At 35.4% G+C, this 19,948-nt stretch overlaps 2 protein-coding genes across 3 annotated transcripts in view; both read right to left on the minus strand.

The window, feature by feature from the left end:
- LOC127877197 (CD109 antigen-like) lies at positions 1-6,022 on the minus strand. Its single transcript, XM_052422856.1, has 10 exons — positions 5,874-6,022; positions 5,261-5,451; positions 4,714-4,880; positions 4,281-4,445; positions 3,902-3,964; positions 2,962-3,071; positions 2,381-2,531; positions 2,038-2,140; positions 581-684; positions 1-289 (listed from the first exon to the last, which is right to left on the minus strand). The coding sequence occupies exons 2-10, from the start codon at positions 5,373-5,375 to the stop codon at positions 269-271; spliced, it is 999 nt and encodes a 332-aa protein (XP_052278816.1). The 5' UTR covers positions 5,376-5,451; positions 5,874-6,022; the 3' UTR covers positions 1-268.
- Positions 5,972-19,948, minus strand: part of LOC127877195 (CD109 antigen-like) — a 23,460-nt gene continuing 9,483 nt past the window's right edge. For both annotated transcript variants that reach the window (XM_052422854.1, XM_052422855.1), the window contains exons 11-28: positions 19,828-19,930; positions 18,892-19,119; positions 18,227-18,487; positions 17,829-17,930; positions 17,594-17,656; positions 15,282-15,464; positions 14,478-14,627; positions 14,015-14,122; positions 13,729-13,786; positions 10,226-10,391; positions 9,802-9,916; positions 8,913-9,032; positions 8,502-8,603; positions 8,019-8,156; positions 7,188-7,329; positions 6,753-6,935; positions 6,335-6,416; positions 5,972-6,121 (exon numbers count right to left, since the gene is read on the minus strand). In XM_052422854.1, coding sequence (XP_052278814.1) covers positions 6,019-6,121; positions 6,335-6,416; positions 6,753-6,935; positions 7,188-7,329; positions 8,019-8,156; positions 8,502-8,603; positions 8,913-9,032; positions 9,802-9,916; positions 10,226-10,391; positions 13,729-13,786; positions 14,015-14,122; positions 14,478-14,627; positions 15,282-15,464; positions 17,594-17,656; positions 17,829-17,930; positions 18,227-18,487; positions 18,892-19,119; positions 19,828-19,930 — 2,407 coding nt within the window. In that variant the 3' untranslated portion in view covers positions 5,972-6,018. The remainder of the gene's footprint in view (positions 6,122-6,334; positions 6,417-6,752; positions 6,936-7,187; positions 7,330-8,018; positions 8,157-8,501; positions 8,604-8,912; positions 9,033-9,801; positions 9,917-10,225; positions 10,392-13,728; positions 13,787-14,014; positions 14,123-14,477; positions 14,628-15,281; positions 15,465-17,593; positions 17,657-17,828; positions 17,931-18,226; positions 18,488-18,891; positions 19,120-19,827; positions 19,931-19,948) is intronic.

The following is a 19,948-nucleotide window of genomic DNA, read 5'->3' on the forward strand; positions in this document are numbered from 1 at the left end:
GGCATTTGTGTTACTTTATTAAATAAAAGTATCATACGGATACAAAGGGATTATAGCTACAGACACAAACAGAAAACTCAACAGAAATAAACTATATAATAATGGCAATGTTCAAAGTACGGGTAAGTACAAGTTTATGGAACATGCGCTGCATTTACATGATTAATGTCGCAATGTGAAACTGAGTACACTTAAACTGACTATTCTGACAACGATATTGTGTTGAAGCAGAAAATGCATCAACTGGTTATCTTGTTGACGGCCTCTATTATGGCATAATTCCGCAGTTCTGGAATAGAAAAAAGGTAAAAATCTCATAACAAACCCATATATGATACATTTACGTGTATACTAAAAATAGCACACCAGGACATATTGTTCAAATACACGATTGTTTTGTTTATAGTGTCTTTGTAAAATGTATCTGTTGTTAACGGTTTTGATAAACTGTGTGTTTTTTCTTTGAAATCTTGAAATTAGAATGAAATAACATTGCTTTTATTAGCATGGTCATTGTGAATGGCTATTTTTTTATTTCCGGTTTTAAGATGTTGTTTGACATGGACACTTTAATCCTTACCGCTAGAGGAACAGTGTTCGCTGCGGAACAGCAGTTCGGACATGATGTGCACACTCCTTCACTTTGCAGGTTGGAGGGGAGATACTCCTTCATTGCCCGCTCGTCTGAAACGAACACATTAGGTGTGCAAGCAATTGAGTTATATAGTGTATATTTATTTATATTTTCATATCGGTTGAATGTGTTCTTTGTGTTATTCTAAACGTCATTGTATTCCCCATGTTCACAGTGGCCGAAAAGCTTATTATGATATATATATATATATATATTACCCGTCACATATTCTATCCGTTGCCATGGTCGAACGGAAGAAAATCGGCTTTTCAACGAATGGTTTGATCGGAGCGGACTTGTTTTCCATTTGTATTTGAATAATTAATTAATTGAGTAATTACACACGAATTCCAAGATTACCTTATGCTTCAAAATACTTACATGAAAATAATTTTTGCATTTGAATTGATCCATCGTTTGTTGTTAATTTTGGGAAAGAGTCAGAAGCAAACACGAAGAAAAGTAGAAAAAACTTTAAACTTTTATATACACACCTCAATGTTCACGAACATCATATAAAAATACAAACTATTATAAATACTCGCTTTAAGAAAAGCTTAAATGTTGGAACTCGAACCTGTAGAAATTTGGTTAGTGTGCCTCGTCGTGTTGCTTTACAATATGTTTAACGGTTAGAAAATAATGATGTTTTGAAAATCATGAATACATTTACTTAAGTGCGTGATTTATTGATCTGTCTCATTTTCGTCATTCAACTTACTTAACCACTGTTAAATTAGTCATGCCTTGACGGTTTATAAAAAATAGGCTATGTGTTAATATTAACACCGTACGCATATATACAAGTAAAGATGGAGCACGTAAGTGCCATCAAGGTGCATTGACATCGTCAAGTACTTGCACTGTAGATAATTAAGGTATTCCTGGCATTAAGATTATAGTTATACATTTGATTATCATTAGGCGTTATTTGAGATGATATATTATAATTTTACGACCATTTGCTTACCTCTGAGTCAAGTAGGACAATGTCATTAACTGGCATAAGTAGTGTTTAATTAGTGCTGATAAGCCTTTTTACCGAGGGCATTTGTAAATAGGTCATTTTACCGCCGTCATATGACCGAATTATTGTTTAAAACAGGGCAAATCCTAACAAAAAGAAACTTCTCATACCCATGACATTTGATAACTTTCTGTGGTTATAGTACAAGTGGAAAGCCGAAATAAGATTATTATCACACGTTATTTCCTCTGTGCGCATTCGGGGTCTCTTAGCTCGTCATATTCTACTTAATTACCAATACAGGTGCGATAGATAATACTTGTGCTAGTAGATTACCAGTTTAACTAATTATTCGTTTGTGTTAGATTCTTCCTTCTACGACTTTGGTAAAAGAAATGTATATTCTATAAAGTAACCAAAGGCGGGGGATACTTACTGGGGTTATAGTACGAATAGACGACTACTGTCGCGGGCTTCACACCAGACACCGCCGAGATACGCCTAGCAGGTACATATACACACACCTCTTCAGATGGAATCTAGATAATAAAAGAAACCCATCATATATCTGCTCAGCAATATGTTATCCTATTAGCATCATGAAAAAAATACATATACTATATTTGTTGAGAACAATAAGAAAATTGCATGTATATTAAATGTTTCAACTCTTAGGAATATATGTAAACGTTTATATTCCGCGTTTACAATCACATCCGATTCGCTTGTACTCTTTGCGTCAACACAATCATACATACAATGATGCAGATAAAGCTTACTTCATCATAGTAAAGGATAAGTCTCCCATTGGCCTCTTCCTTCCGCTTCAGGTTTCCTGACACAGCGACTTGGTCAAGCCAAGGCTCAAAGCCGGAAACAACTCCTACGTCAATAATTGCTAAGTTGCTTTTACTGTTTGGAATATTGAACCTGGAAGTAACATTTATTTCCATTCACTGTAGGGCCGTCTACTATATTGGTCTATTACTACATACGAAAACCGAGATGTTATTAGAAACATACTAGTGAATTTGAGACATCGTTCTGTTTGTGTAAAGGTTTTTGTACAATTATAAATCATTCAGCCATATGCTTGTTTTTCTCTCTGAATATATCAATCTTTGATTTGGCATCTTACAACTTTGAAAAAAAGGCATCTGGTCGAATACTTAAAAACGCCAAACCATGAACGTTGGTGGCTTTATATTATAAATCCATTGACGTCTGATGGCCGTTGTTTGGGTCTTGATTTTGCGTATAAATGTACAGCAGTTGCTGTAAATCTGTTGTATGTTTATGACCGTTGTCTGCCGTATGTTTCCCGATTTAAGTACACAATAAATCCATAACATACACTTACGCTGCGCACACTTTGGCAGTGTAGCTGTTTGCCTGTTCCTCCAATGTAGTGACATTGAGGATATACTTCGGAGGCTTCTCGTCTTGTTTCACATTGTAGAACTGGTTTATCTGTAGATTCAATCAAAATGTTCATCTTTATCAAGAAATATTGTATTTGTGTAAAAAACTTTTTTGTAAGCATCATGTTGTTAAAACATTATCATGGTATTAAAATCTCCTTTTGTGTAGAGAAGGCGTTATAAACGCAAAAGCAACATGACATAATATGTGTTTATATTTAAAGTTCCAGCATCTTAAAGGGGCCTTTTCACGTTTTGGTAAAACTGCTTCAGATTCTCAAATTTTCTTTGTAGTTATGATATATGTGAGGAAACGGTCATACTTAACATTTGCTATTCTCTAAAATATCCAGTATATGCGTCTTTTGACGATTTAAAAACTTGAAAATTATAAAGCGTTGTAACGCGGAACGACTGAATAATTTGGAGAGTTCTGTTGTTGTCTTTATATTTTGTGATACTACGAGGATTGCTTATATAAAGTATAAAATACAATAGTGATGGCATGAGCACGGATAGCCGAGTGGTCTAAGCGATAGGCTTTTACTCCAGGGGTCAGTATCCAGTTGAGGGTTACTTTTTTCTTTCTTCTCTTTTTTTCTTGCTTTTTATTGGAGATTTTTAGATCCAATGGTAACATGTATTAATAATAAGCATTTAATGACGAACTTCAATACATGCCAAAATCTGTGAAAAGGCCCCTTTAATATATTCAATAGCTTTCGTCAATGATTTATTACTAAGCCATGGTCTATTTTGTACTGACAAATGTGTACTGTTGAAATACTCTGCACACTTAATCAATGAACATAAAACTTAGCATCTCTCTATGATACCCTAATACTGTGGTTTTATCCGTGTATGTGTAATAAAACTTACGTCCACAAGAGCAAGCCCAGATCCGTTTGCTTGTACTATAACCTCATCAACCTTGTTCGCGAACTAAAGAAAATCGATCAAAATAGTTTAAAATATGTCCAACATATGTTTCGATAGAAACATGTTACATCAAAATATAAGAAAACGTATTTCAAAGTATCATAAAGGATTTTCAAAATCTCAATGTTTCACGTAAAATATGGCTTTGGCGGTCAGCAATCAACTAGAAGGTATTGTAGCGTGTTCTCAAGCTCCTGTTTATTTGACATCAACAATGCCGTTTTTATTATTATAAGATTTATTTATGTTTTACATACTCGTTATATGTTCCTTATAATGTCCACAACTGAAGTAATTTTGATATTATTTAAACGCTTACCTCAACAAATTGGAGCACGTCGTGGTTTGCAGAATTTAGAGTCAGCATCGATTCCACTTTCTCTACTCCGCCTGTCTTGCTCTTTATTGCCAACGTCAGGTCAACAACCTTCGAGTAGATGAGTTTGGCAAACTCCGTCAAGGCTTGGAGGCCAACAACCGTGTCCTACAAAGACAATCGCTTTTTACCGAGGTATATTGAGCATGGTTTATATCTTCTTTTTTTCGATAACATAAATATATAAGCAGGGAAAACAAAGGACGCTTTAAACGAAATATAAGCGCGTATTCGGTTTACATTTTGAAGAGTGACAATTTCTATGGATGTGGTTTGAAGTTTGCTTGTGAGATTTTTTTTTCTATGACAGAAAGTATGAAGAGAAGTTTATTCGTAAATTGGTTATATGTTTTAATCTTTTCAGTTGTTCAATTACTTGAGAGGAATAGAATCCTCCGTAGGCGTTGCGTTGTTTCACAAGCCACTGGAGGACGGGCAGGCCTTTGACTGTGTCGTTCTTGACGCTGTAGGTGAGGAGTACGTACGCCGTGGTTTCAGTCTCTAAGGAGTTGGAGCCTGTGTTCTTCCAATACGTTCCGTCTCCTAAAATAACGCAGTGCATCGATTCATGTACTGCCGTACCATACAAGAACATCCCGCATAGAATGCTATACACCAATATGGGGTTTACCTTATTATCCCAAAAACATTCAACAGTGGTTCACTATAATTATAGTATATAAATATCATAGGCAGTTGAGAAGGTATAATAAATAATACATCCCAAGCAGAGTGATGTGTATGCAAAATACTAATCAGCTAGGCAGTCCACACATCGTATATGTATGGTAAAAACGACAAAGTCACATTAGGTACAATAAGTGTGATGATAAATAATTGACCGTTGTATTAAAATAATCACACAGTTCTATACACAAGTATGCAAGAAACATACATCACTTACCTTCTTTATATATACTTACTATCAGAGGTCTTGTTCCCGCTTGACTCCAGTGAATTCAGCAAGAAGTCGGCGTGGTTGACATTGTTTCTGACGAGAGCGTACGCGCTGATGGCTTTCTCGTAGTCGGTCGTCATGGAGGGAATGTTTCTAACGAGGAACGTAGCAGCATTGACAGCATGCGTCGTTTAATCGTGTAATTGTCGCCTGCTCCTGAAAGAAATGCATTGATGAAGGTGAATATTTTTCTTGAACAAGCATTATATGTATACGGTGTGTTATGAATAGTGTGAGATAACATAAAGGCATATTTTCCTTACGCAATAATGGTATGTTATAGTTCGCAGTGGCGTTCAGATAACCGTGTTTTTCAATTCTGTATGATACATTTTAAATTTTAGACCAGTTTGATTAAAAACATGTTAGCCAGGTTAAGTTTTAAGAAATTAAATAAACGGTTATTGGAGAAATGGGGCGCCTACGAATACATGCAGGCTCAAACACTGGCTTTTATGATCGACGGTGGGTTAAAAACATAAGGCTGCACCGTGAACTAGCCACGTCTTAGAAAACAAATCTTTATGTAAATAAAACTAGCACAACCAACTTTCCTGAATTAATTAGCCGAAACTTACCGTCAGTATCTCAGCTCTCTGTACTTCATACAGAGCGATCAATGTGAATGCCGTCAAGGCGTTTACGCTCGAGCTTGAGCCGCCCTGCATGGCCGGGTGAATGACTTTGCCCGTGTTGGCGAAGTCACCGTCGAGGTTCTGGTTGTCAAGGATGTAGCGCACTGGCTCGGTCGATCACCTGGGGATCGATGTTGACGATGTTTAGCTGATCTACTTGGGAGAGGACCCGCACTATGAATGACGTGAGCCTGAAATGAAACCCGATATTGGCAAAAATGCGAACGATGAATTACGTGAGTCTGTTATGAAAAACCGCATTCGAAAAAATACTGATGATGAAATATAAAACGAAGTACATTCAATTTATTGATATGGCTTCATCTAATAATTCATCCTTCTTTACAGCGATAGCACACAATTTGTAAATACCACACTTAATAAATGGCAAGATATAAGCATACCACAGACTTCCGCTGTCATCAGCGTCTCCAAAATTGCTAAATGAACCGTCCCCTCGCTGATAGATAAGCTGTCGCTGATACCCTTAAAACAAACGTGTAAACAATTCCTGGGATCAATTGAAATGAAAATTGTTTGTGTATTATCAGTGAAGCATGGACAGATATACATGTGTATGCATTCTTTTCATATTGTTCAAGTTTGGCCGGTAACCGTTGTTTAAACGATATATTTCTTTTGTATTGTCTGTAGAAATTAACGAGACAGACTCGCAGCCGTTACTGTTCAGAACAAGTTAAAACCAATTAACAAGTTGTTTCGTTGAAAATACGTTTGAAAAAATTCACTCAAAAGGAACAGATGAACAGAATAATATCACTATTAAATGTTTAAATGTGAGGAAATACATCAGAATAGTACCTTTCAGCAACGCTATGCGGATGTTGTTTTGAAGATCTATGTTACTGGCAAAGCGACCGGTTCTCTGCATGTAAAGCGCCGCAAACACCGCCGGAGCGAAGTTGAGCACATTCTGTTCACCTGTTCCGTCCGGGATTTTGATAAGGTCGTCGATGTTTTTAAGAGAGGGCCCAAACAAATCACCTGAAATATAATCAGAGTTGAAGCTATGTTGCGTATGTAAGATGTGTAAAGTGAAATAAAAAAACATGACATATTAACAAGGAACATTAAACTGGAGATGGTCAATAACTTTGCTACGTGGCATTAGCTCCGAAATCAGCATAATAGCATACCAAAGGATTGTGAAAATATTGACCAACCAGCACAACTTGTCTCGCTTATTAGATACGGTCAAATAGTAGCATAGCTTTTAGTCTGCTCACAAACGCTTACCGACGACAGAAACGGTTATTTTCTGAGAATCTGGGACCAGTCCAGCGGTGGGGAACTTTATGGTTCTAGATTCGGTCTGTGAGCCGGGCCTCTGCATGCTGATCAACACGGCCTGGTTCGTTTGCTTCTCCTCGCCTTCAGCCTGTGGTTTATCATAAGAGCATGGTTAGGGTTTAAAAGAAAACACTCTTATAGGATTTTGCATAAATACCAACCATTTGCACGTTTTACGTCAACTCAGTCCGTTCCTTATTAATTCATGTTTCATACATAATCAAGAGCTAAAAGAAATTAGTTGAAAATGTTTGCTGTAAAACATTTTGTGGTAACTATGCAGTGTGCAATATTTGTTATAAAACTAACCACTCGGGTTAATCAAATTTATTTAAACTAAACTTTTTCTATCGATGATAAGTAAATATCTAATTATTTCCATTGCAATCACATTTAACTCACACGTTACAACATATGTTGTCATTCGTAAACTAGTTAAACAGTTAATAAGTTACACGTTAATGAATTCAAAATTAAACTAGAGGGACAGGTTGGGCCTTGATCGCTCATCTGCACTATTGGTCATTGGTGATTTCGGAAGCAGGAGTATGATTCGAACAAACATTTAAGAGGCCAACAATCTGATGTCACACTTAAAATATAACTATATTTAAACATGTCATTATCGTCTAAACACAGAAAGGGCAAATTTTAGACTTTTGTCATGATTTGAAAAAAAACACACTTTATGGAGCCTTTATTTGAACCTTGCGGTTTCACACTCATATTTTCCTGGGGCTCCGTTTTAAAAGGTAAGCACGACAGGGTCCAACGTACCTTGACAGTGAGTTGCCGAACCACTTCATCAAAGATGTTCACGGGAGGAGGAATTGTAGCCCGAACACTTATCTCTGAAACTCCGACGGCCTTTGGTCGAATGTTGAAAAACACAGGAGTGACGCCACCTTGTTTCGCCTTAAACACGATCATCCATAAAGTGAACATATCGTACCGAAATTTTCTTAAATGAGAACTTTTAAATAATTATGTTAATTTTGCATTTATTGATGTATGTTTATTATTTGTTTATTCTTTTTATATGTGTTTCTATATCCTGATTTAATATAACTATAATAATTATTCAAATATTGTTTCAGTGTTAAGCAGTATGTTTCTCAAGTTATTATTTTATTGCCTAATTCTCAAATGTAAAGATATTAGACTCATTCGTGAATGATAGAACTCCGGTCTTGTATCATCCATAATATCGTACATAACGATAGACAAAAATAATATAAAACAGTTGAAACGTTTACTCACATCGATGCATTTCACATAATCATCTGTAATGATCGTTTCAACCCCAGCGCTGTCGACAGAGACAATATCGTATTCAGGCGAGAATTTTAGGCGTACGGAAGCCTGAAACAATTCAAACAATAACGTGAAAAGAAAGTATACTAAAACATCATTTTAGTTATTTAAGAAAAATGAATGGATGCATAAGAATAATATGTCTGAAGACCGAAGTTATTATTTTTTAAATGTTGAAATAAGTATCAGCCTTTGAAATTACAAAAAAAAAATTTTTTTCGCACCCAAAATTTAAACTCTTGGTGAAAAAAAAAATATATGTATAAAGAAGTGTGCAAAGATTTGCTCTACAAATATCAATCTGCTTGAAAAATATTGTATATAGCACACTGGAGCCTTTTTTAAAAAGTTGCTTACATATTCCTTTGCGCCGGTGTTCCGATAGTTGAACACGTTAGCTTGGATCACAGCCAACTCTCCACGGATGACTGAATATGGAAGTTGAAGATTCACGAAGAACGGCAAGAACACCGTCAGCTGAATGTAAAATGTGAATGAACGTAGTAGTTTCACAATTCTTTAATTACGGACGTATTCAATGAGACACATGAGGCAAACCAGATGATAAATTGAACATTGTGCATAGATTACTTGTAGATACTTGTCAATCCAGTTTTGAGTTGGCAAATCATTGGTAAACAATAGCAAGTGATTCCATCATCGAATTTATTAATTTTAAATATGGAATATATAGAGAAAAGGTCATGCTATTCTCGTCCGAATGTGAAAAATGCATAGCATTAAACTTTCTTAACAATTTTAATAATAAATGTTGATTCACGAGCGACGGTAAATAAGATGGTTATTTAGGTAAGTTTATATGAACAGTTGAAATTAAAAATGTTCACTGTTTATGCATCAAAAGCAGATGAGCAGCTCAAAGCAATTAAACGTTTACTAAACAGTATTTTATGTATTGCATTGGCGTAATTAAAAATTACAGCAATGCAATAAAGACCTCATTCGTATTAACATATGTTAAAGTCTAAAAAAACACATGTTATCAATATTTTGGTCGTGCTCTGTGACAAGGGAGGTTAATGCATGTGCGCAAAGTGTCGACCAAGATGACCCTGTATTGTATTGTATTGTATTTTTGTTTAAAAAAAGTCTCTACTTAGCAGATATCAAGTAAAGGCGGAAAGTGTTGTCCCTGATGAACATGTGCGGACTTCACAGGCTAATCTGGGACGACAATTTACGCACAGTAATTAAACCCCCTTTTCACAGAGCACGGTCTATTTACATTTGATGTAACTGGGGCAACACCGAGTCCTGACACAGGGTGGATGGCGTAAGCGTTCGCTACAAAGTCTGTAACCGTGTCAGGGGCATTGGCCGGGAAAGTTACTTCACCGTTGCTTAAAAATTGAAAACAACTATTGTAAAGTTTACATACCAATACATGTATGAATTGAAGTGAATGTCTCACAAAAATATCCATGTCCCAATCATACATAACACATCTTTTATATATAGCTTCAATAATCGGCATTCCATTATAATCGTACGTACGTTTACATGTTATTAATAATCTTTGCGTTCAACGATGAACGCTGAACGCTCGATAGCCGTCGCTAACTGATGGCAATTTTCAACGCAGTTCATGGAGCATGTTGATGTATAAAAACTATACCCAATAAACAAAAACACGATGAGACGATACTTACGTCACTATCCCAGACTTCCACAGCCACGTTTCAGGGAACTCTGTCCTCACCTGGCCCTGTGGGCCCTGTTGGCCCCCGCCTGATCCTCCTGCCATATCAGCCGACATTGCCATTCGGGACATTCCTCCCCCGAAACCTACAGCTTGTTTGAATTCGGGGCGTGGAACTGTCAAAATTAATCGGAGATTCAGGATCATTTAATCCATTAAGGAACATAATTATTAAACAGACTTTTCGAACACCCGTCGTCGCAACGACATACATAAAACAAAGCGCTGAAGGCACTGCAGTTGTTCGCTCTTGCATAATTTAAGCCGCAACTCATTTTTTTTTTAAATTAATCGCAAGTTTGAAATGAACACACGCCATTCAAATTTATCATTTATAAATAACGCACGGGTCGAGATTTGTGTGCACTTTTTATTATCCTATTTATTTCATAGAGATAACTTAAAAAAATTAACAACAACATGGCCCTTTTTGACGTTCTGAAAGCATAGAAAGTATGATGAAAATGATAATGAAAACTGAATATAAAGACAATTTGCAATCACAATCATATTCAATGAATATTGTTGGAGTATCGAATACCTATCTCATTAAGAATATAATTTCATGATAAAAATTTCCTGTACAAAACTTTTGATTTTTGGCACCATATACAAATTCAAAATATACAATAAGATAACTGATGAAAATAAATATGCAAGCATTACCTTTTACTCACGAATGAGGTAGTCGTAAAGACAGCGCTGTTGAACTAGTTTTGTTGTTTATGCATTACTTGTTACCCTAGCAGTTCACACGGTGTCAACAACTCTGACCTAAACATAGGTATAGAGCACTAATTCGCTTTTTCGGCGCAGCTGTTTTACCCAGCTTTTCACCTTTAATGACTTTTACATAACGCCAGCAGACACGCATGCATATTTTCGAATATTTCATAGGCTGATTCAAGATAAAACCTCTGAACTTTGGCTTCAGCACTGTGCCAGTGCTCTGCGCAAAGGATGTTGCACTGTTCAGTGTTAGGAACTCCAAACTACTCTCTGTATGTTCAAACGACACAAATCGTGGCCCAAATACAATAAAGCGTTAAAATCCATCTCGCAAAATTTCAGGGTCAGTACTCGTTCACTAATTTTTTTTTTACCGAAATAGTATAATGTCACGATAAGGGGAAATCATTGAATTATCCAACCACAATGTTTGCCGTACTCGGTCAGCACGTATGGAAGTCGTTCCTGAACGCCTGGATAGGCTGCCCTTATTTACAAGTTTGCTATGTTGAATTCAATTTCGAATCGGAAAGCATTGTGCCAATATGTGCCATTTACAATTCGCAATGAGATTTTTAATGACCATCGTCATGCGAAAATTGGTCTTATTCCATATGCGCCCATCATATATATATAGCCCACTCAGCCTGCGCATCTATGGTCAGGAGATACATAATGAGACCATAACACATTGAGAGATTTTTTATAGCGAACAGCATCGACTCTGCCCAGACTGCGCAAATGCACATGTTGGGTTTAAGATACGCTGGCCGAAAGCATAAGACCCATTTTCGCATGACGCGGCTATGAAAGTGTGATTATAATGTGTCGAAAGAAAACTGCATTTAAATCAAATATTAACATACGATATATTTGATAGTGAAGAATTATACTACGCGAGTGCACAGCATATGTGTCCTCACTTGCCTTATTATACTCATAATAAGGCAAGTGAGGACACATATGATGTGCACTCCCGTAGTATAATTTTTATCTACTTACACTAATGTGTGGTTTGACAATGATTACACACATTTCATGCGGTGAAAATGCGACTTAAAACTGAAAACCCCCACAATAGTTAAAAATTTTTTTCAATTTATTTATTTAAAAACGAAAAATTGCAAACTTGATTTCAAAGTCAGCATTAACGCCGACTACCTTTTAAAAAGATATTTCTTGTTATAGTTAGTTGTTTTTTATTCGGTTTCAGCGATTATAAAGCATTTTTGAGGTTGTCTTTAGTATACCTGTAGTAATTGGTGAACTCATGTTCAACGTTTTATTAATTGAGAACTGTGAATATAAACAAGCTTAACCTTCTACTGTTGCGTTGTTAGCACCCGTAAATACAACAGATCGCCGCATTCTGTTGAGAACAAAAGACAGTTTCCCATAAATATCAAATTTAACCGCGCTGTAGAAGCATGCCCGAGGTTACGAAACTGTTAATTCTTGTTATATTTAATTGTTTTTTTTTATATTCGGTTTTAGCGGTTATGAAGCATTTTTGTTGATGTCTATCGTATCCCTATCGTATCATTATTGTTGAACTCATGTTCAACGTTTTATAAATTGAAAATCTAAACAAGCGTAACCTTAAACTATTGCGTTTTTTTCCCGAATCTATAGATAGCCTCAGATTATGAATGACCTGTACTACGTCATTAAGATGCAGCAGATAGTGGACTCTTTTAATCATTCATAAACAATCTCTTCCGCGACACGTATAATACCAACATTGTTTATGATTCTTTTCTATAAAAGCTCCGTTCGAAACTATTCCATTTAACCCGATATTCACATAATGTTTCCATTTGTGAATGAATATAGTTGGAGAACTCAAACATCTTGCATAAATTATAAAACTCTTTCTCGCGCAGATACGGCAGTTGTGGCGGGTAGTAGGCTTTCCGTAGATAACAAAGAACTGACCCTACATTTTCAGTAACAACATTAGCTGTTCGCTATAGCGAACAACTAAAAATGTGTCTGCGGAATGATAATTAACGCATTCTATCATCACTGACATGGAAATAATGCGAGTGAAAATACTTTCATTGTATATATTAAGTCTTTTTTAAAAAATAAGCATGCAAAGTTAGTTTCCTTTGGCTTAAACAACATTCATTGAACGGTATAAATTTACAACGACTTTACCAAAAGATATATTAATAAAATAATGAACTAAGGTTTATGAAGGGTTTTATCAGTTCTACTTGAAGATAAGTTGGTATTTATTGTATTCGAATACTCAATTAAAACGCAATCGTGTGGGTTTCATGTTTTGCATTTTTCTTCATGGGTTACACGTTGTAAAAATTCACATATATGACTAGATTCAAGCGAAAATGGATCTTATGTCAGGTACGACAACCGTAGCTCCCGACCACCCAGCATATCCCCACAGTCTGTCAAGAACCAACCGGTTCGTATATGAAACCACAAAACTTTGTATGACTTTAATGCGGACAGGGTATCTCCTGATCAGATTTGCTGCTCTGGAGCTACGCAATCCGCATATAGCATCAGACACGTTCTGCATGTCGCGGCGCGTATATGCATTATTATTATTTTTTCATTTCTGTTTAAGTACATAAATCAATTGTTTGATACGAGCAAAGTTCACACTTAAACGGTCTTTAAGCTTTTATAGCCATGTGTGCTACCTATATCTGAACGCTGTTTTTGATATGCCTTAAAAACACTAAATGCATTGCCTACCTGCCCACAAGTTGAATTGGTGCAAGTCTGCGTCTGTAAGAACCTCCAGCCGAGCAGTCTACAAGTAGCATAATAGACCATTTATGTTTTAAGAATCTTAATACTTACACGCTAACATGTGTATTACATGCTGTAGTTGTATTCCATGTACTAAACTACATCTTACACAAAGTCAAGTGTACACCTGTCTTTCACGTATTATAAATAATATCTTTATATATATATCGAAATTGCAATCACAATTCTGGTTTCATACGGAACTATTACTAACACAAATTAAAAATACCCTAAAAACATCGTAAGCGTCATCGGCAGCGAATGGCCACGGTCTGATTATGCCCCACCCTCGTGTTGGGAATGGCGTCTCTCCAAACATCGACAGTTTATCCTTGACCTGTGAACAAACCTCTTTATGAACGTTTTTGTAATTTTTATTTTTTGCTTTGAAGAAAATAGTCAATGCAAACATGTTCATAGTTTTGTTTGCCGAATATATTAAATGTAAATGTGAAAACGATTCTGAACATAATATAAAACGTCTGACTTTTCCATCTGCATTAATGGGATTTCTTCCTTTTTACATCTTTTAGACCATAATATTTGCTATAATGAATTTATTATGTGATCATATTGATCGATGTTGTTTGAAAAAAAGAATCGTGAAAAAGTCACATTTAAATATTTCACAAAGGGTGAGAAAATTACAATAACATGTTTTATTAAGAAATTGATGGGCGCTAGCTACATACACTTTGTGGCGTGATGTCGTTGCCTTGCCTAAATAACAACACGCTCTTGTCGACTGCCAATACGTTGACCAGGGATCCTACGTCAGCGGTAACTTTTAGATTAACCGGCGTCTTGGGCTGAACGTTCGTCTGATCGAACTGGACGGTAACCTTAATTCGACCGTTGAATGTTATTATAATACGTATTATATAAAACCAAACATACTTTGTATATAAGTAAACTTTAAAAAAAAAGATCATTGCAACAAAAAAACGTAAACAAAGTGTGACATAAAACAAGAAAATCATACTGAAACGAAATAAAAGATGAAAACCGTTGTAACTAATATATGAGGATTGTCAAAGAATATCGGTAACACAATATATTTACTTGAGATTTTGACGAATCGACCGGTAAAAAAATATTTTATGCAAGTCAATTTGGTTCAATATCTCTGTTGGTTAATCATGGAAAAAAATGTAAAAGCGCAGCATTAAAATCACATTCATGTATGCAGTATTCTACCAGTTACTATTACACACAATGTTGAGCTTAAGCGCTTTTACGTATTCTTTTTTTGTGAAATGACAAAGGCGTGTGCCGGTCGATAAGTAGTGATCGTAATAAAGTTATCTTGGTACTGTTTCTAGTGGTAATATTTTTACAAAAGTATGCACACTATTTATTTATTTACATTAACCCTTACCAAATGTATTGTATTAATATTTACATATTATACTCGAATATCGCGTTATTGTATGAACGTAACGTAACAGGCCGTGCTGTTCTGTGATAATCATAGTATTGGTGAAAATCGAGTTCACCTTGTTTTCAAACGCGTCATCAACGATGAAGTTCAGCCCATCGGCTACGATTTCCCCGCCAGCGTTGACGAAATATACCACCAGTCTTGAGGATGGTGCCATCTCCTTGCTTATTGCCACTTGGAAAGAACCAGTCGAGAAAGGAACCGTTCCGTATGCCGAAATTGTCCCTCTAGATAAAACCTAAAAATGGACATGATACACCTTCACAGCCCGGAAATGTAAACGGTACACCTGCAAATTATGTTGCAACATAGTAATGACTCTCAACAAAATAGAAAACGCATGTAATACTTTCAAAGTCAACTTAGAATTACGCAAAACATTTCAATTGAAATTGGCTGTACATTTTTAATTCTTTTAAACAATGTTACATGTACTATTTTGTGTAGTTAAAGCTATGCAGAATCGCCTTGAAAGACAACCTTTCTTCTAATGCATGAGATATGCGACAATTGATTATTTGAATTTATGAGATTACGTCTCACAAGATCTTTTTGGTGTAAGTTGAACATGCACGTTATACTTGTATTGGTTTCATTTTGTCGTATCTCAGAAAATTACAATTCTGGTGCTTTATTATCTAACCAGTTTGATAAGTGGTTAAATTGAAATGTATTCTTTTTTGTTTCTATTTTGTATGTGGTGCTATGCGGTTATTTGTTTTTACATTTAAATATAATGTGAATAGTTCTGTGGCAATGTTGATATATTAAGCTCCTTAAAACAGTTAAAATTCCTAAATGCTTTATATTGACCGTTCTAATGAGGTAACCCCAGTTTTATACATTGTTCACATGTCTTTTATTGTACGACTGTTTTGTGTCTCACTGGTTTGAAATTGCTTCCCATGTGTCATATATAATATAAAATAACTTAAATTAGACATATATGTATCCCCTGCTGGTGCAGCTTCAGTTTCACCTGAGCGAATAATCGTATATTGTTGTTTTGAGTGAACTTAATAGCCGAGAAATATTATATCATAACAATTGTATGTTTCTGATATATAATATGGCTGCTTTTATTCTTGCATTCATTCAATTGTTATTTAACTTTGCCCCATATATTTTGTAAACGTACCGTTGAGTGACCCGCTGCCCTAATTCGACGCGATTTTTGCCTCTGTTTGATACATAAGCGACATCCGTTGAGGTCATACAATAGCACATGGAACACTACGAACAATTGTCTATAGTCGTTGTTTGTTATGTGGAAAATAGCGGCTTAAAAGGTATGGTATGGTTGATTGGTTTGCAATACATGGATTTTTATGTATTTTACTTAATGCAAAACTTTTGAACACTTTACACCCAATTGTCTTTGTAAATAAGACCGTGAGATAATGCATCGGTTTCGTTTGCAAAAGTTCACTATTTCATTCATAAGTCACATGACTGCCATTTGACAAAACATCGTATAAATAGATTAATTTTCACTATGAAAAAGGTGTACGCGTAAACTTTGATTTGAAGTCCAGATATGTTTTTGGTTATGCTGTTATACAATTTTAACTACAATTAGCAAGTGTTTATGTTGGTAATTGCATATTATGATTATTACTTATTTTCATTTACTTAATTATAAGGGTAGGATCCACAAAAGAAGTACAGGTTGTATTCACCTACTTCAATAAACACAGCTTATGACAAGGGGTTGCTGACAGGGGCCCCTATTAAAACCACTGCCAGAAAAAATGGCATCCCAAAATTAAAAATCTTAATTGATTTAATTAATTTCAGTTCAATATTGCTCTTACAGTGATACAAATGTAAGTACAACATTCATGAGTTAATATTTTATGCATTCAGTCTCCACAGGAGTGATATTTACATTGAAATCAGGTAACAAATCAGATGCGTCGTTTAAGGGCACTCTCAACAAATATGGCCGCCGTTACATAGACTTTGGTCATTTCGTTTTTCAACGAATTTTAGTTGGTAACACAATCAAATGAATTTAAAATGTATAAATAAAAGGTAAATGTGTAACGAAATAACAAATTAATTACATTAATCCCTATATTGAGCAACAAAACTTCAACAAACTGCTTGTATGCGTCGAAATTGGGCACTCGAGGATATGTTGTATGATAGTCTTACACTGAATTTTATTGTATTTACTTGTGCTATATTATAACTTACTCTTTCTATAACTTTATTCAAATGAGAAATACCAGCTGTTATTATGCATGTCTATCAAAGTGCACATATATGTTCTTACTGACATATATTTCAGAATAGACAATTTTAATACTGGACCTTTACTGCACGTGAAATGCAATAGCTCAGAAATAATATAAACTTACTAACCAGGTAGTTGAGTTCTGATGGTGATGCGTTACTGGTGAAGTTAACTGACACCGTGTCTCGAATCTGAAATGCGTTTTTCATATAAGTTGGGTTGTTTGTTATGGTTAATTCTCATTTAGAAATACGACTCTAAAACGCATTTTTTTTCTTTTCATAAACCATATAATTCAGACTTGAAGAGCTTTACAATTTAAAAATGCAATTTAGCTATCCTTAATGAGTTTTGCTACTTTACCTTCAGATTGGACGTGTCACCCATGCCTATCTTCAGGAACACCTCATTTGGAGAACGGAACCGGCTGACCTCTTTGAACACGTTTTCGTTACCAAACTCCGCCTAAAATAAATAGTGCTACTAAATATTGCAAATAATAGATATATATATATATATATATATATATATATATATATATATATATATATATATATATATATATATATATATATATATATATATATATATATTTTTTTTTTTTTTTTAAATATAAGAATGGCGACAAAGACCGGTAAAATAACGCACTTGTAAATATGTATACCTCTATAATTATGTAAATTTATCATATACTATTCAATATAACGTATATAGTCAACTTTTTTTGATTGGCCGATACAACAAACTAAATGCAACATTACCTTGATTGAAAATGTAGCAGTGTTATTGGGGAACGGTAGATCGAAAGTCACAGTTCCATCTGGGTTCAGTGGGTATGTCTTAGAGGCTGTCATGATGGTATTTCCCAGAAGGAAAGGCGATATCAAGCTAAAGTCCGGTATTGTTACGGCATTCTCAGGAAGCGGTCCTTGGATAGGCTTGTCCGTGAAGAATGTTGCTGTGACCTTGACCTGCTCTGTCGGCGCAACGGGAGGTCGTTCATCGCGTTCTTTCACTCGTATCTGCGAAAGCAAGATAACATCGAGTGTTTAGCGCATAAAATGTGTCTCACATGTAAAATAAATTAGATTTAACCGCCCTAAAGTTTTCAATTCAATCAACGCGTATAGATATTCATAACGCTGTTGCATAATAATTAGGACTTGGCTTAATGAAACGTCAAGCTTTATTGTTTATAATAACATAAACTTGAATTCAAATTTTGAAAAAAGGGAATTTTATGACGGTTTTCGTCAGACTTAATTGTAATCTCCGATAAATGCACGAATATTTTAACATAAAAGTGCTTTTGTCTTGTAAGATATGTTTCAAGGAGCATAAAATACGTCTTCTACAATATAGTGAGTTACTGTTTGGAAGATGTATTAAAAATATATACACTTGTTCATCAGACTAATTAACATACCTTCACTGGATAAGCACCAAAACCTGGTTTAAAGTTGTCTGGCATGTTGGGAAAGAACTCGATCTCATAAGGATTCTTGCGATAGTGAATATCTGCTTCGCCCTTCTCCGTAAGGCCCGTAGCGGACTCAGTGACGTTCGCAAACACTACCAGCGTCTCAAACTCTAGATTGCGTGTAACCCTCTCGATTACCGCCATGGGAACGCTGAACTGGGCCTCACCGTCAATCTAACCGCAATATCAAATCAGACTTAAGGTTTTACACAGTATTAGGGTCTTTATAGGCGACATTGCCGGCGTAACATGATAAGTGAATATTTGAACACAATTTCAATAAAAATAACAATCTGCGCGAAATTTGCAACTGTTGTAGCAAATGAAAAAAGGGACCGCGTAATGAATCACTATATTATATGCTTATATAATTGTACTATAAAGAAAGGACGTTATTGTCGCCAAAAAGTAGTTGGAACTGCGCTATAGATAGAAAATTACTGTCATGCAAACGTCGATATGTGTTGCTGTGCGGATAAGTGTTAACGAAAAGTAATTATTCTGTGCCATTTAAAATGAATTAGTTTCCAAACGAAACGACGTTCTTGGATAAAATGCTAATGCCGTTAATAGTATAGTTTACGCAACAGTTATACACCCATTAACAACCAGTAAATGATACTTTTTGGTAAATAGCTATTAAATTTTAAAATGGAAATATGCTTTTGTATGAACCGTAATGAACACAGACAGTGCTAATTTCGCAAAGATTCATGGTGTCGTGTGTCCATTACTTAAAATAATTAACGAAATAAAGAGAGACGCAAGAATATCGAATACAACAACAGTTGATATAAATAGTAAATGTTGACCGCGAAAAGTTTGAAGTACTATCAATTTTAATTTGGCGTATCACTTGTACCTTTGTTATCGTGCACTTACCTTAAACTCTGACTGGACAGCTATGGGGTCATAAAATCCTGAACTGTACCTTCTTCTAACTTGCAAAAGGACATTGCCAATGACCGGTTTGCCAAACGTATACCTTCCGAATATATACAGT

The sequence above is a fragment of the Dreissena polymorpha genome, chromosome 4 (assembly GCF_020536995.1).
Source record: "Dreissena polymorpha isolate Duluth1 chromosome 4, UMN_Dpol_1.0, whole genome shotgun sequence".
NCBI lineage: Eukaryota > Metazoa > Mollusca > Bivalvia > Myida > Dreissenidae > Dreissena > Dreissena polymorpha.